This window comes from Plasmodium reichenowi, chromosome 14 (assembly GCF_001601855.1).
Source record: "Plasmodium reichenowi strain SY57 chromosome 14, whole genome shotgun sequence".
Taxonomy (NCBI): domain Eukaryota; phylum Apicomplexa; class Aconoidasida; order Haemosporida; family Plasmodiidae; genus Plasmodium; species Plasmodium reichenowi.
This window is the reverse complement of record NC_033659.1, coordinates 2987532-3004191: the sequence shown is the minus strand read 5'-3', so window position 1 is coordinate 3004191 and position 16660 is coordinate 2987532. Positions and strand designations below refer to the sequence as shown.

Here is a 16660-nt window from a genome sequence, read left to right as displayed (position 1 = left end):
TTTTTTTTTTTTTTTTTTTTTTTTTTTTTTTTTTTTTTTTTTTTTTTTTTTTTTTTTTGTATTGTTGTCATATAATAAAATATAATTATCTACCAATTTGTTTTTGTATAACATCCTTTTAAATGTAAAAATATTTTTTCGCACGGTGAAATATTGATGCAATATATTTTAGTGACATTACTAAGGCTAGTGGGCCTGTATTAAAAATATATATATATATATATATATATAATATATATGTATGTATGTACAGAAAAAAACATTTATATATTTTGTACTTACGTAAATGTAATGATGATATAATCAGGGCACAAGAAAGGATTTCTTTCAATTTTTTCGTCCTCAACATGATCCATATCATATGTCTTTCCAAATAAAATGCCTTTATCTTTACTGAAATGAAAAATTTGATTCTCTCCATATTTCAACATTGATGTTCCCTGTAAAAAAATAATAAGTAATATATATATATATATATATATATATATATATATATATATGTATGTATTTTGTGCATGTATTTATATATATATATAATATTTATATGTACTAGGTATCTACCTTATTCATGATTTCTTCATCATTTATCACCCAATTTGCTGGTATTTTTGTTTTATTAAATAGAAAGAGACATGATTTATACATTTTTAATTCGTCAAAGAAGAAATTAATATAATATACATTATCCTTCATTTCAATTTCATTATATTGTATTTTTCCTTCTTTTATTTTATCGAATAAATTATTCTCAATTTCATAAAGTTCTCTACAATATTTGAATTGTTGATTTTGTACTTTCAAATTATTAAATACTTGAAATATATACTTATTCTCTTTTAATATTATATATGGAACGTGATAATGAAATTCTATAAAAAACTTCTGTGGCTTTTTGGTTGTTAAATATTGAAATATTATAAAATCCTCGTATATGTATTTTTTATCGAATTGATCTTTCAAATCAACAATATTATTTGGAAAACTATCCTGACGTATTTTTTCTTTCTTCAATTTGTCTTGGTTGATTTCAAGGTCAAGGCATATTTTGCTTTTGCATTTTATATGATACTAACAAGGAAAAATATAATATATAACATGGATTGAATATATGAAAAGCATAATATAAATTATATACATTATATATATTATATAAATTAATATATACCAAAGAGAATCAACATGATGAAACACATATACATAAATACATACATTTATAAATATATATATTTTTATTTATTTATTTTTACTATTTTCGTGTTTGTGTGATCAAATGTTTCTTCGTCTATAATTATATTTTTGATGTCAAAAAATTTGCTCGAACATATATATGTGAAAAAATCTATATTCATATTATTCATAAAGTTTATCTTCAACTTTTTATTCTTTAAAAATGTTTTGTCGAAATATTCATTTATTTCATTTATGTTTTTATACAGAATATCATTAATTCCTTGCTTTTGGTACATACTATCTATTTTTTTGTAGGCCTTCTTATTAAAGTAATAATAATCATATTTGATCCTCTTATTATAAAATCTGTAAAAATAATAAAATCAATATTATAAGTTCAAAGGGAATTAATAAATTATATATTTATGCATCAAAGTATACCTATATAAATATAAACACACATATATACATATATATAAACAAATATATACATATATATAAACAAATATATAGACATATATATAAACAAATATATAGACATATATATAAACAAATATATAGACATACATATATATATATATATATATATATATATATACATATATCATTTATTTACATTTTATTATTATATAATAAGTAAATCTTTGGCTTCTCAACAATTATGGACAAATAAAATTCCATAAAAAAATTCTTCTTGATCTTCTCCATTATATTATTATCATTATGTGAAACATGTTCACATTGTCTTTTGGGGTTATCTATTTCAATATAATTATAATTACATGTAACCTTAAATACATGTTTTCCTTCTCTATATAATATGTCTTCTAAAGATAACTGAAATTTTTTTTTCTCTTCTTCATCTATATAATTGTCTGAATATTTAATTTGAATTTCATTTTGTTCATTATAACTAATGCTACTCATACTAGAAGATGTTTCATCATTTTCTTCTGTATCTACATAATATGTCCTAAATATTTCTAAATCTTCAGCATTTTCAGAATTCCCAACATTTTCAGCATTTCTAAAACTTTCAGAGTTTCCAACATTTTCAGCATTTCTAAAACTTTCAGAGTTTCCAACATTTTCAGCATTTCTAAAACTTTCACCGTTTCCAACATTTTCACCATTTCTAAAACTTTCAGAGTTTCCAACATTTTCAGTATTCCCATTATATATCCCTCTACTATTAGAAGCTGAAATATTATCTGCTTCCACTAAATCTTCTTGTGTATCTGGATGTTCATTTTTGCGATTCAAATATGATATTTTATGAATCTTCCATGTAAGTATTTTTTTGATATTACATGAATTATATATAGTAAATTCATATGGTCTTAATATTTGATCAAAATATTCAGAAAGCTTTCGAACCTCAACATTTTTTTCAGATTTACTCATCTTTTCATAGTTTCTAAGAATTTCTTTATCTACATACAGACGGTTTAGAAACACTGCTTTGACATTATCCTTATTTACTTTATGCGAACTTACCAAATGTAAGGATTTAATTTTAGAAAATATAAAAATTTGATTATTATATATAGAATTATCCATATTAAGCGAAATAATATCTTTATATATATTAATATTATCAGAGTATAAATAAAGTTTAATGAATGAACATTTATTTGAATATATAAAATGATTGAATAAAAATATGTCTATATAAAAATCGAGAAATAATTTTTTTTTAATATTCAAGCAATATTCTTTTTTTTCTTTTAATATATTATAAAAATACATATAAAATTTATTTTCATTATATTTTTTATTTTTATCATTTCTTATATTAATATACGGTGTATTTAAATGTTTTAATTGTTCATACACCTTTGCATTTAACGTGTGCAAATTAAAACTATCCATCAAAATGTGTTCAAAATTTTTATTATCTTCCATATTATTTGTAGAAATTCTGCTCATACCGCACCATTCCTTATGAGTTATCAAGCTGTGTATACAGTAATTATATATATTGTTAATCATATTACGTACATAACTTTTTTCTGAGTTAATTTTTATACTTGTATTATATGTATTAGGATTATTTATTATTATATAGAAAGTATTATTTTCTTTATTTATTTCAAAATGATATATTTTACATAATTCCTTTTTATTTCCCATATTAATTTTATTTTCTTTATTTTCACGCATAATATTTTTATCTTTTACATTTAATATATTTATTTTATCATATTCATAAAATAATTCATACTTATATTTTTTAATAAAATGAATAAATTTATAATCAATCAGATTATTAAGACAATGAAGAAGTTTGTGTATCCAAATATAAGTCTTACATTTTTTATACATTTCATTATCATAAATATTATAATTTATAGAAAAATTATTTTCATTCATAATATTCTTCATGTTATAACAAGTATCATCATCCATAGTATTTTTAATAAATTCATCATTTGTCTTTTCAACAAATTTGGATTTATTATTTTCAATATTGTCATTTTTTTGTTCACTATGGCTTTTTTTTTCACTATGGATTTTTTTTTCACTATGACTTTTTTTTTCACTATGACTTTTTTTTTCACTATGACTTTTTTTTTCACTATGACTTTTTTTTTCACTATGGCTTTTTTTTTCACTATGACTTTGTTTTTCACTGTGACTTTTTTTTTCACTATGACTTTTTTTTTCACTATGACTTTTTTTTTCATTATCACTTTCTTTTTCATTATCACTTTCTTTTTCATTATCACTTTCTTTTTCATTATCACTTTTTTTTTCATTATCACTTTTTTTTTCATTATCATTTTTTTTTTCATTATTACTTTCTTTTTCATTATCACTTTTTTTTTCATTATCGTTTTTTTTTTTTTTTCCATTATCCCTTCTTTTTTCATTCTTCTTTGTCTCTTCATTTGTTATTTCTTTATGTTTCAAATTACAAATAATTTCATAAATATAATCTTTAAAATGATCAATAACATTTTCATCCACATTATAATAATTTTTTATACCGTCAAAGGTTTTACTTAAACACCTGTAATCACATTTGTTATTTAAATTATTATTTTTATCCATATTTATATTTCTATTAATGTTAGTATTTGTGTTCATATTATTTTCTTCAGATGATTTATTTTTTTCTGCTTTCATAAAATCCAACTCGTTTATCATATCATCAAAATACGTATCAGATAAATCATCCACCTTTTTACCAATCTCTAAATTGTCCTTATTTATGTGTGTTCTTTCTTTATCTTCTATTTCCTTTTTCATGTATAAATATAAAGACAATAATAAATTCTTTTCATTTATATATACAAAATCAAATGTGTGCATATAAAATTCTGAGTATACTTTGATAACTTCACTATAATTAAAATATGACAAATTAACAGAAAACGTTATGTTTATAAAGTTTTTAGATTTGGTTATATTTTCATCATAAAATAATAATAATCTGAATGCGTGCTTGTTTGATCCAAGTCCTTCTATTGTATGTATGGACGGATCACAAAAAATTATGCACGCAAGGATATTATGTTGAATATCTTTGTTATCATCACATTGATTTTTATTAATATAACAATCCACTTTATTGTTATTATTATTATTATTATTATTGGTGCTATCATTTTTTTCATGTATCCCTATATATTTCATATTATGTAATATATTATTAGGTGTACCATTTTTTTCTCCTTTTATTATTTCTAAATTATTAATTTTTTTAAACGTACTAAAATTATCATAATAACAATCTATATTTATATTTTTATCAAAAACAAGAACATATTGCTTCTTAAAATAATTATATTCAAAATAACCATTTTTTCTATCACATATTTCATAAGAAATTTTCAATTCATTCAAATTTTTGACTTCAAAATATTTTTTCTCACTACATATACCAATATAATTGATTTCCTTTTTATCATCATTTTTGTTCTTTTTTTCTATTTTTATATCAGCCCTTATATCTATTTCATTCTCCTTATTCATTAAGTTGTCTTTATATTCGGTACATGGTTCATAATTATTCTTTTTCTTTTTTTCTTTCTTTTTAAATTTTTTTTCGTACTTTACTTTAATGCACTGCCTCTTACATTCACCCTCGACAAAAATGTCTTTTCGAAACGTATTATATTTTACCTAAAATAATTAAATGAAATAAATAAATAAAAAAATATATATATAAATAAATATATTTATATATATAATATATATATTAATTTTCACATATTAATATACATATTTATTTCTTTTCTCGCTATATTACACCAAGCTCCAAATGTACACTTTCCGCGTGAGAAAAAAAAAAAAAGAAAAAGAAAAAAGCCTCTTTTAACGGAAGCAACAAAAAATTGGACGGATAAAATAAAACGTGCTCTTCATTTTTATATACTATAGTATTATTATGTATAAAAATATTTTCCTTTCTTTTACATTTATAAATACTCTCCAAAATATTTAAATTTTTTACATGATTATTTATATTTTTATTTATGTATTGAATTAAATATTCATTAGAATCATATATAAAATTATATGCTTTATCTTCTTTATATTTTTCATGATACGTCTTTTCAAAAAAATGAAATATTTTATTAAAATTAAATGTACATTTACATAGAGAACAATTATAAATATTATTGTCTTCTTTCTTAATACATTTAGGATCTATATATTCGCTATCTATTTTTTCTTGGATGTTGTTCATAATATTTGTACATATTTTTCTGGGACAAAATTTTTTCTTTTTATCTTTCTTTTTTAATGCATATAAATATAACATATATAAAGAAATAAATCCACAGTCTATAAAAAAAGGCTTCTTATTATGATCATTTTTATTATCATGATCGAGTGAAATAAATTTAATGTCTTTATCTAAATTCTTTACCTTTATAATATTACAATAACTATAATGACACAAACTATCTTTAAAAATAAAAGCATCTTTATCAAAATGAAGACCTTTATATCTTGTATAAATTTTAGCCGTAACTGTTTTTTCCATTCTATAATTATCCATATAAAATAATATCTTGAAATCTATTTTATGATATCCATATTTATTTACTAATAAATATAAAACAATTTTTTTTTTTTCATATGGTTTAAGAAAATATGTACCTTTTTCTATTTTTAAAATATTTTTTCTCTTTCCACTAGTTTTCAATTTATCGTATTTTTTTTCATTTTCTTTTAAAGTATCATTTTTTAAATTTTCATTAACATCGTTTTTAACCAACACATACATACTTACCTTATCACTATCTCCTTTTTTGTGAAAATATTTTATTAATTTTTTATTTAAACTATTAAGATAATTATAGTATTCGTATTTGTCACTATCGTTCTTATCATCTTTTATTTTTTCGCTACATTGTTTATATGTGGTGGATACGTTTTTTTTTTCTTTTTTCTTTTTCTTCTTTTTTATACGACAAAATTGTGTACTATTATTATCATTATTATTATCATTATTATTATGATCATTATTATGATCATTATTATTATGATCATTATTATTGTTATTATTATTATTATGATCATTATTATTATGATTATTATTATTGTTATTATTGTTATCATTGGTTGTGGTCATTTTATAAGTAGACATTTTCTTCTGATCTTTCTTATTTTTACTTTTCTTCACATATATATCTTTTATGATTTCAAAATAATCATAATAATATATACAACCATATTTTTCTTTATTTTTCTCTTTATTTTCCTCTTCTTTAATAATATCTTCCATCAAATATTTTTTATCCCTCCTACTATTATCACTATAATTCAAAACAAGTGGGAAGAAATAATTGATATAAAAATTATTCTTATTTTTCATTGTAAATGAACATTTGTATAGATATAAAGGGTTTATAAAAATACTTTTGGATAATTTTTTAGCTTTTATATTTACATTTGGTTCAATTATATTTGCATATAAAGGAATTAAAAGAGATAAGAAATTTTTTTTTCTTTCTTTTTTATTAAAATATTTTGTTTTTTGCGTTTGCTTTTTTTTTAAATAGGACTCACTATATTGTGAATAGCTAGAACTGGTTATGTTATCATCAGATAAGGATATACACGATGTTTTCGAAGATGTAGATGTAGATGATTTATAATATTTAGAAATTTTCTTACCAAATTTTTTTTTCAATATTTGTTTTTCTTTCTTATCAATTTCTTTCCTTTTTCTTTTAATTATATTTTTTTCATTAATACATACTAAGGGAATTCCGCATATTTCATCATGTTGTCTTGTTTTCGAAGCAATATTGAATAAATCCATGATATTTAAATCACAACCTTTGTTTACATCTTTAACAGATAAAATAAAATAATAATTTTGATAATTTATATGTCTTTCTAATGGCTTAAAAATAATAAATATTTTCTTTCGACTTTTGTAAGATAAATTAAATTTTCTTGGATATATATAAAAGGGACATAATTTTTTTCTATCCTTATTTTTTTTTTCATTTATTTTTATATCTTTACAATATTGGCTATCATAAATAATTTTGTTTTTTTCTATATCATTGTACAAAGAATCAGAATAATTCTCATTAAAATATTCATCATAATAATATATTCCTTTATCATTCACATTTAAAATTATAGATTCCTTGTCCTTATTATCATAACTTTTTATATATATACTACATACAACGTTTAAATCTAATAAACCGTTGTTCGAAATTTCTATGTCCATATAATTATAAGCACTATTGATCTAAAAGGAAAAAAAAAAGAAAAAAAATATATAAATAAATAAATATATATAGATATATATATATATATATATAATTTTTTTTTTTTTTTTTGCACTACATACTTGTACATCGGAAAACTTAAAAGCATATAAAGAACTACAATGAAGGAAATAATTTAAATTGTCTTTTTCGTTATTCTCTAAATATTCTGATATTTTGTTCGAATAAACCTCATCTAGAAAAATATAATATATATATATATATAAGTGCACATATTTATATGTATTTTTATTTATTAATTCATTTTTATTTATTTATACATTTTTATTTATTAATATATTATTATAAAATATACGTGTCATCCTATTATTTAAGAAGAGCAAATTTAATAATACAGGTTCCACTATAACATTTATAGAGAACTCAAAAATATTTAATTTGTTCAGATTAATTAGATCTGGTATATTTTCGTTTTTTTCTAATTCATTCAAGTTACATTCATTGTCAGTGATTATATAGTAGTCTTTTTGATATATACCAATTTTATTACATCTAAAATATTTAAGTTGTAATAATAAAAAAAATTATAATAATAATACAAAATAAAATAAATTCATATAATATATATATATATATATATATATGTTTATACTTTTGAATATTTTTCTATGTTTTAATTTTTGTTTCATTAAAATGCATACTTAAATGTAAAAGTAACAAAATTTTCTTCTGAACTATTTAAATGGATGTAATACAAATCTTGTAATATCTTTTCGAAATATAAAGTATTAAAATTATTTACAAATTTTTTATATAAAAACAAAAAGTTATGAGAATAACTTGTCACATTATTATATATATAATATGTATCTTCCTTTTCATTAATTTCTTCTATATCATTAGTTTCTTCATTATTTTTTTTTAACAATAAATTCAAAATTTTTTTTTCTCCTTCGACCTTTTTTAACTTCTCGTAAAAATGAAATAGTTTCTTCGGACATATTAAAAGGTTGATATCTTTGCCGTTATTTTTTATACTAAATCTGCAACACATAAACGAAAAATAAAAAAAAAAAAAAAAAGGAAAAAAAAATATATATAGTTGTAATAGATAAACACATAAATATATTTATACACACATATACTATATATATATATATATATATATATATATATATATATATATATATATATGTGATGTTCCTTTCCTTTGGTAATTTTATATGAATGATAATATATATTACGATTTCTCTTTTTTCTCATTGGGACGGATTGGTCCGAAATTTAAGACTTTTTCAAATATTAACTTGGGGATAGAGTGAAACACTTTAATCTGAAATGAGATAACAACAAATATATATATATATATATATATATATATATTATAGAAATGACCAAATAAAATATTTTCATATATATTATAATTTTTTTCTTTTTCTTTTTGAGCTTTTACATCAATTATCTCATTTCCTGCCTCAGAAAGTAACCTTATATGATCTTCCTGATAATTCAAACTAACCACATTATAACATACCTTAATCTGTATTATATAAAATGTAATAGTTATAAAAAAAAAAAAAAAAAAAAAAAATTTATTATTAAATAGATCATATAAACTGTAAATTTTTTTATTTTTTCGTTTTAACCTTTAATGAATGTCCTGGTGCAATTTGATGATTTAAATTACTTTTTTCATTTTCCTCTTGTTTATTATATATATTAATTATTTCTTTAATATAAAATTGTTTTGATGTTGGAGGAATAATTATAATGTGTAATAAAATATTGCTTTTATTGGTAATTAATAATTCTTTGATAAATATTTCGTTTTTACGTATATCTACAAATTGCTTTAAAATATATATATATTATATTTATTTTTATAACTCAACGACATTTCATTTTATTTCAAACTTTATAATTTCACTTTTTTGTTTTATTATTACTATTGTCTTAGGATATATGCTCAAGTAATTGTTCACGTTTTCATCCTTAGATAGATTTAGTCTTGGGTTTTTCAAAAAATTAACAAATGTATTTTCTTTCTCTTTAAATTTTTTCATATCCTCTTTATTTTTATCTACAATTTTTTTTAAATCTTCTTCTTTTTTTTTTCTATATTTTTCTTCTAAATTGAGCATGTATTTTTTCATGACCTTTTCTTTTTCTTCGTTACTGATATGACTAAATTATTGAACAGTAGTAAAAAAATATAACATTTCATAAAATATATATATATATATATATATATATATATATATATATATATATATATACTTATATATGTTTATTTTTTTTTTTTTTTCTTTACTATTTTTCCATTTTTTTCTTTTTCTTTGATTTGTATGATATGGTTTCCTTTTCCTTAAATTATATTATATAAAAAAAAAAGAAAATTAAAAAATGAGCCAACGAGATAAAATCATATATTTGTATTTATATTAAAATGAATATATTACAAACATATATATATATATATATATATATATATATATATATATATATATTTTTCCATATAAATCATGTTATTATATCATTTTTATATGGTACCTCTATTTTCATTTTTAATTCATGCTGTTCCTTTTCCTTCCCCTCATCCTTGTTATCTTCATTTTTATATCCCATAGAAAAGGTTATATTATCCATACATTTTTTTTTTTCTTTAAAATTCTCCATATATTTTATAATTTCAGAACTATTATCATAATCATTCATATTAACATTATTATCTTTTTCTAATAATGTGATTGTATCTTCACATTCCAACTTGTTGTTTACAACCAGCATACTTTTTTCAAATATGTCGTCATTTTTTAGTTTATTTGATATACTAAAAGTCTTATTTATTATATCTTCATTATTACTACTAATTGTATCTTTGTCTTTATTTTGGGAACTTTTCAAATTACTATTTTTATTATCTATTTAAAAAAAATTTATGTATAAAAAAAAATTTCCTTTTTATTTAATATCTCAAATAGGTAGATGGTTCATTATATATATATAATGATATATTCCATATATATATTTCTATATATATAACAATATAATACATTTATAACATCACTTGTTTTATCATAAAAGCTGGTAGAATTATCAGTGTTTCTAAAAATATTATCTTCTCTTAAATCTTTAGTTTTTGATTCATCCTTATCTTTATCACTAGTATTAATAATAGTACCATGTGAACTATCTTTATTATTCTTCTCCTTTTTTAATATATTTTTATCATTTTTAACATCTTCTTTATTCCTGAATTTTCCCTTCAAAGTTTTCTTCTTTTTATTTTTCTCCATTGAAATACATAAATAAATATAAATATATTATATATATATATATATATATATATATATAATGTTAAAAAATATATCTACATATTTTATATATATAACAAATTAAAATATATTTACATATATATGTGTTTTATTTTTCTAAATTATAATTTTCATTTTTCTCCCATGTCTCAATTAATTTTTCGCAAAGGAGAAAAAATTACTCATGTATATTATTTTTAGATACATATAAATTTGCCCTTTTAAGCAAAAATATTCATTATTATTAACATACACACGTGTCATATACACACATAATCAAATATAATTCTTGTACATTTCAGGAAAAATTGTTTTCCATTTTTGTTAATTTTTTTAAAGTTAATTCATGTAGAAAAAATAAAATAAAATAAAAAATAAAAAATAATAATAATAATAAATAAGATATATAAAGAAATATACGAAAAAAAATAAAAAAGAACACATGAACAAAATATTCGCGTAATAGTCAAATAAAATATCATAAAAATAATAAATAATAAATATTAAATAATATATAAACACATGAATATATTATATATATATATATATATATATTTATTTATTTATTAATCTCCTTCTTCACATGTTCGATGAGTTTGCTCTTTTTGTGAGGGGAAAGAAGGATGTAAGTTTTTTCTGTTTTATATTTTTCAAAAGGTCTTCTTTGGATACATCTTTCTTTTCGTTTACTTTCATTTTTTTTTTATTTGGTGATACCTCATTATTTTTCGAACCATATGTTTCATCGATTTTAAAAAAGCTCAATACTTCTCTCTTTAAGTTAAGATAAGGATTAAATATATTCAGAATTGTTGTTTTTTCTTTTTCATTGTAGAATACGGTTGGTAATATATTACAAGGTTTTATCGATTTAACAAAATTTTTTAACTCATCTAAATTTGAGTGTTCACTATAAGGAATTAAAAATATGGAAATATTATTTCTTTCATAAAATGAAAATTTTTTTACCCATCCAGTTGGTATAATATAATAAAAAGAATCGAATTCTTTTTCTATATCTTCATCTATTAAATTAAGAAATTTCCTTTTATCAATTTTTGGAAATATATAAGAATAATTAATATCAACAATATGAATTTGTGCTTCTAATTTATTATCTGTTATTTTATTGAGTATACGTTTGTTATATAAAAATGATTCAATTATTTTTCTTTTCTTCTCATTCTTATAATATATTTTCATATTACAAGCATCAGAAAGAGATAAATATATTTTTTCTTTTCCCAAATTATATGTTCCAAAAAGAAATAAAGTTTTCTTTTTTTTCTTCTCTTCTTTTTTGCCTTCGTTATCATTTGTTAACAAATCTAATTTATTCACCTTGTCATGCATATGAATATTACTATATTTTGTATCATTATTTATAATATATTTGGTATCACAATCATTTTGTTTAATATTTCCCCGTTTATGATTTATAAAACTATTACTATTATTATTATTGTTGTTGTTGTTGTTGTTGCTGTTGCTGTTGCTGTTGCTGTTACTGTTGTTTTTGTTGTTGTTGCTGTTCCCGTTGCTGTTGTCATTTTTATTTTTTTCTATCTTAATTTTGACTGTTTCCTTCTTTTCCTCTAGGATTAACTTATTTCCTTCCATATTACTTGATGACCTTTCTTCATCATAAAGTAATCTCTTTTTACATACATAAATAACATAATTTATCAGATACATTTGAGGAGCAAATAAATTATTTTTTGATAAAGCATATGTTGTGTCAAGATATATAGTTTTTATATAATTGGTATCTTCTGAGATCATTTTATTTGCCTTTTCATTTATCTTATCATTCATTTGAATGTTTACAAGTTCTTTAAAATCCTCATGATTTCTTTTCTTTTTTTTTTTTTGTTCCATATTGTATTGAGATTCATCTAATATACAATTCAAATCGGAAATGATGTTCTTCTCTCTTTTTATTTTATTAGGTAATATATTTTTTTCCAAATTATGATATTCATCATATATTATTTGATCTATTGAATTAATATGCTTTTCTTCCTTTTTTATATTCTCCCTATCTTTTACATTTTTGTCACATTTCAAAGCTTCATTCTTCTTAACATGTATCTTTTGTATATTCTCAGGGTTTAATATTATACCCTTTTCGTTCAAATTTTTATAATCAAAAAAAAAAGATATATCCTCTTCATTTTGATTAAAATATAAACATAAGTCAATAAAAAGAAAATGATTAAAATAATTATCTTCTTTTATGGTATCATACATATAAAATTGTTTCTTTTCTATCTTATGAATATTTAATAATAACACTTCAACGGTTTTTAAATATATCTTTATAATTTCTTGTAAATTTACAAAATTGTTAGTACTTTCATAAATAGAAAAATTTTCAGTCGTATGTAAAATATTATGCTTTTCATTTGTTCCCAAAAGAGGAATATAAATATTTTCTTCTTTTTTTTTTTCTTCACCACTATGATGATCTTCACAACTATTATGATTTTCACCACCAATTTTACATTCACTTTCTTCTTTTTCTTTTTTTATTATAATACAATTTAAATCCACATTCGAATCAATAATATTCTTTTGATTTGTATCAAATTTCTTTTCTTCTCTATATATATTTTCATTTATTAATTCTCTATTTATATCTTCTTGCTCACCTTTTATAATCATCCCATTTTTTTTATAAGTACATATAGATATATCTTCATTGTAAGATAACAATTTTTTGATCAAAAAGGTTTGAATATTTGAATACCTAAAATCACCTGTATGTATAATTTTTGTTCCATTTTTAAATTCAAAATAAATAATAACCGATCCAGGACAGTGGTTAGCATCAATAAAAGCAACTTTAAAATTAAAAAGATAATATATCTTATTTATTTTTAAATTATGTACATATTTATCCTGGACCTCAATAATATTAACTAATAATTTTTTGGTAATTTGTGAACAAAATACATTCTCATTAAAATACTTGTTTATATTTGTATAATGATCAGCATGAAAATGAGTTAAAAAGAAAATACGACAAATCTTCCTCTTTTCCTTATCTTCTAAAAAAAAAAATATATATAAATAAATAAATAAATGAATGAATGAATAAAAGGAAACTTAAACATATACAAATATATATAAATATGATCACATTTCAAATGAATGAATTTATAAAACAGACGGAGAAAAAAATCACCACATATCACATCACACACACAAAAGGTACAAATGAAATATACAATATATATTTTTTATAATTCATCATACCACTAATGCGAAGAGCATCTCTTTTTTTAGTATAAGGAAACTTATCTACTATAATCAAAGGGTCATTTTTAATTACATGTATGTTATCCTCAATCATTTACAAAATACAATTTTTATCATAATATATAATCCTTATTTAATTCACGTATTTTTCTTAATCAACAAAAGCTAAAAAAGAAAAGGTGGAGCAACATAAAAGAACAAAAAAAAAAAAAAAAAGGAACATAAAAAAAAAAGAACAAAGAAAAAGAACAAAGAAAAAGAACAAAGAAAAAGAACAAACAAAGGAACAAAAGAAGAAAGAAAAAAAAAAAAAAAAAAGTAAAAAGTTAAAAGTTAAAAGTAAAAAAAAGATACCTGCTTTTAACTTTATTTCATAATAGAAAATATTATAGTTACATATTTTGAAAAGATCTTTATTAGGAAGAAAAATAAAAATAAATAAAAAGATTTTTAATCAATAATTTCATTTATTTTATAAAAAATGACATAAAAAAAAAAAAAAAAAAAAAAAAAAAAACTTAACTTTATATTAAGTAATGCTTTATATATAAAACTACATATTTTTCGTAAATTTGATCCCATGACTAATTATATAATGGTATATATATACATATATATATATACATATATATATATATATATATATATATATATATATTTATTTATTTATAATTACACCTTATAATTTTACACTTACACATATATATATATATATATATATATATATATATATATTATGTTTATGTCATATATATATTTCCTCATTTCATCAAATGACCACGCGAGATATGTTATAAATAATATTGTACATATTATTAATTCCTGCATATATATATTATAACATTCTTTTATTATGTATCATATTAAGTAGAAGGAAAAAATTCAATAGGTTTATTCAAATATATTTATTATATTACCATAAAATCATACATATATATATATATATATAAGACCATATTTTATTACATAATCTTCATTTTTCAAACTTATATAATTGAACGTCAATGTATATTTACTTACACATATATTTTTCTTTCAATTTTTTTGTAAAATGAAATATATACAATCCATTTGCTTTATTGAAAAACTTCTTTTTGTTTTTCTTAAGCTTATTAGAACAACTAAGTAAGACATTGTAAGGAAAAACACACTTATTATATACATATATATATATATATATATATATATTATATTTTATACGTTATATAATTTAAAATAGATTTGAAATTATTTTTTGTCATATATAATTATTATATAAAAATATTTTGAGCATACAAATCATAAAATAAGTATAAAAATACGTTCAAAGAAATCCAATACAAAAAACTTTCCCTTTAAAAATATATATAAAAAGGAGGAAATAAATAAATAAAAATATATATATATATATATATATATATATATATATATATATATATGTATATATATGTATATGTCCTTATTATAGGTTTCATTTTTATTTTATTTTTTTAGGATACTAATAATTCCTTATTTTTATATATAGATATATTATATTTCACATTTCCTCAATTTCAATGCGATAAATAGAAATATTATCGTTTAAGAATTACAAAAATTATAGGATTATAATATAATTAATAAAACCTATATTATAAAAATATTTTATAATATTTTTTATATATTTATTTTCTTCTCTTTATTATTTCTAATTTTTTTTCTTTTATTTTTTTGTTGTCTTTGATGGTTTCCTTTTTCTATGCATAAGAATATAATAAATTTATTTTTTTGATTCTATACAAATAAAATCTCTGATAAAATTTTTAAAAAATTAAATGAGTAAAAAGAAAATAATCTTAAATAGATATTTTTTTTTAAGACAGGAATGTAATTTATAAACATTATAAAATAGGAAGCATTAGGTGAATAAAATAAATTTATACAAAAAAAAAAGTTTTTTTTTCTTTATTTTTTAATCCATTTTATAATTAAATTTTTTTAATATTTCTATTCATTTTAATTATTTAGCTCAATAATATATACTATGTAGTTATATTAAAAATATTTTTTGAACATAAATTTTTCTAAGCGAATCTCATTTTCATATCAAACCTATGAAAGATTCTTTTTTTATTCATTTGTATAATACAACCAATATGATAAAAAAATGAATGATGAAAATATAAATAACTTAATACAAAAAATTGGTAAAAAGAGAAAAAAAAAAAAAAAAAAATGAAAAAAAAAAAAAAA

At 19.4% G+C, this 16660-nt stretch overlaps 3 protein-coding genes across 3 annotated transcripts in view; 1 reads left to right on the top strand and 2 right to left on the bottom strand.

The window, feature by feature from the left end:
• Nucleotides 1-89: 89 nt before the first annotated feature.
• Nucleotides 90-11170, bottom strand: PRSY57_1473500 (hypothetical protein; the record flags this gene model as incomplete). Its single annotated transcript, XM_012910331.2, has 16 exons — nucleotides 90-195; nucleotides 283-440; nucleotides 562-1068; nucleotides 1248-1536; nucleotides 1787-5298; nucleotides 5426-7894; nucleotides 7997-8109; nucleotides 8230-8426; nucleotides 8576-8917; nucleotides 9119-9207; nucleotides 9328-9414; nucleotides 9521-9724; nucleotides 9821-10058; nucleotides 10186-10238; nucleotides 10425-10795; nucleotides 10918-11170. The coding sequence occupies 16 exons, from the start codon at nucleotides 11168-11170 to the stop codon at nucleotides 90-92; spliced, it is 8988 nt and encodes a 2995-aa protein (XP_012765785.2).
• A 597-nt stretch (nucleotides 11171-11767) lies between these two features.
• On the bottom strand, nucleotides 11768-14543 carry PRSY57_1473400 (DNA repair metallo-beta-lactamase protein, putative; the record flags this gene model as incomplete). The annotated part of the gene is made up of 2 exons (XM_012910330.2): nucleotides 11768-14238; nucleotides 14447-14543. The coding sequence occupies 2 exons, from the start codon at nucleotides 14541-14543 to the stop codon at nucleotides 11768-11770; spliced, it is 2568 nt and encodes an 855-aa protein (XP_012765784.2).
• A 2031-nt stretch (nucleotides 14544-16574) lies between these two features.
• The window catches only part of PRSY57_1473300 (putative membrane protein), a gene marked incomplete at both ends in the record, with an annotated part of 15741 nt that continues 15655 nt past the window's right edge, over nucleotides 16575-16660 (top strand). Inside the window, one exon of the mRNA XM_012910329.2 lies at nucleotides 16575-16614. Coding sequence (XP_012765783.2) covers nucleotides 16575-16614 — 40 coding nt within the window. The remainder of the gene's footprint in view (nucleotides 16615-16660) is intronic.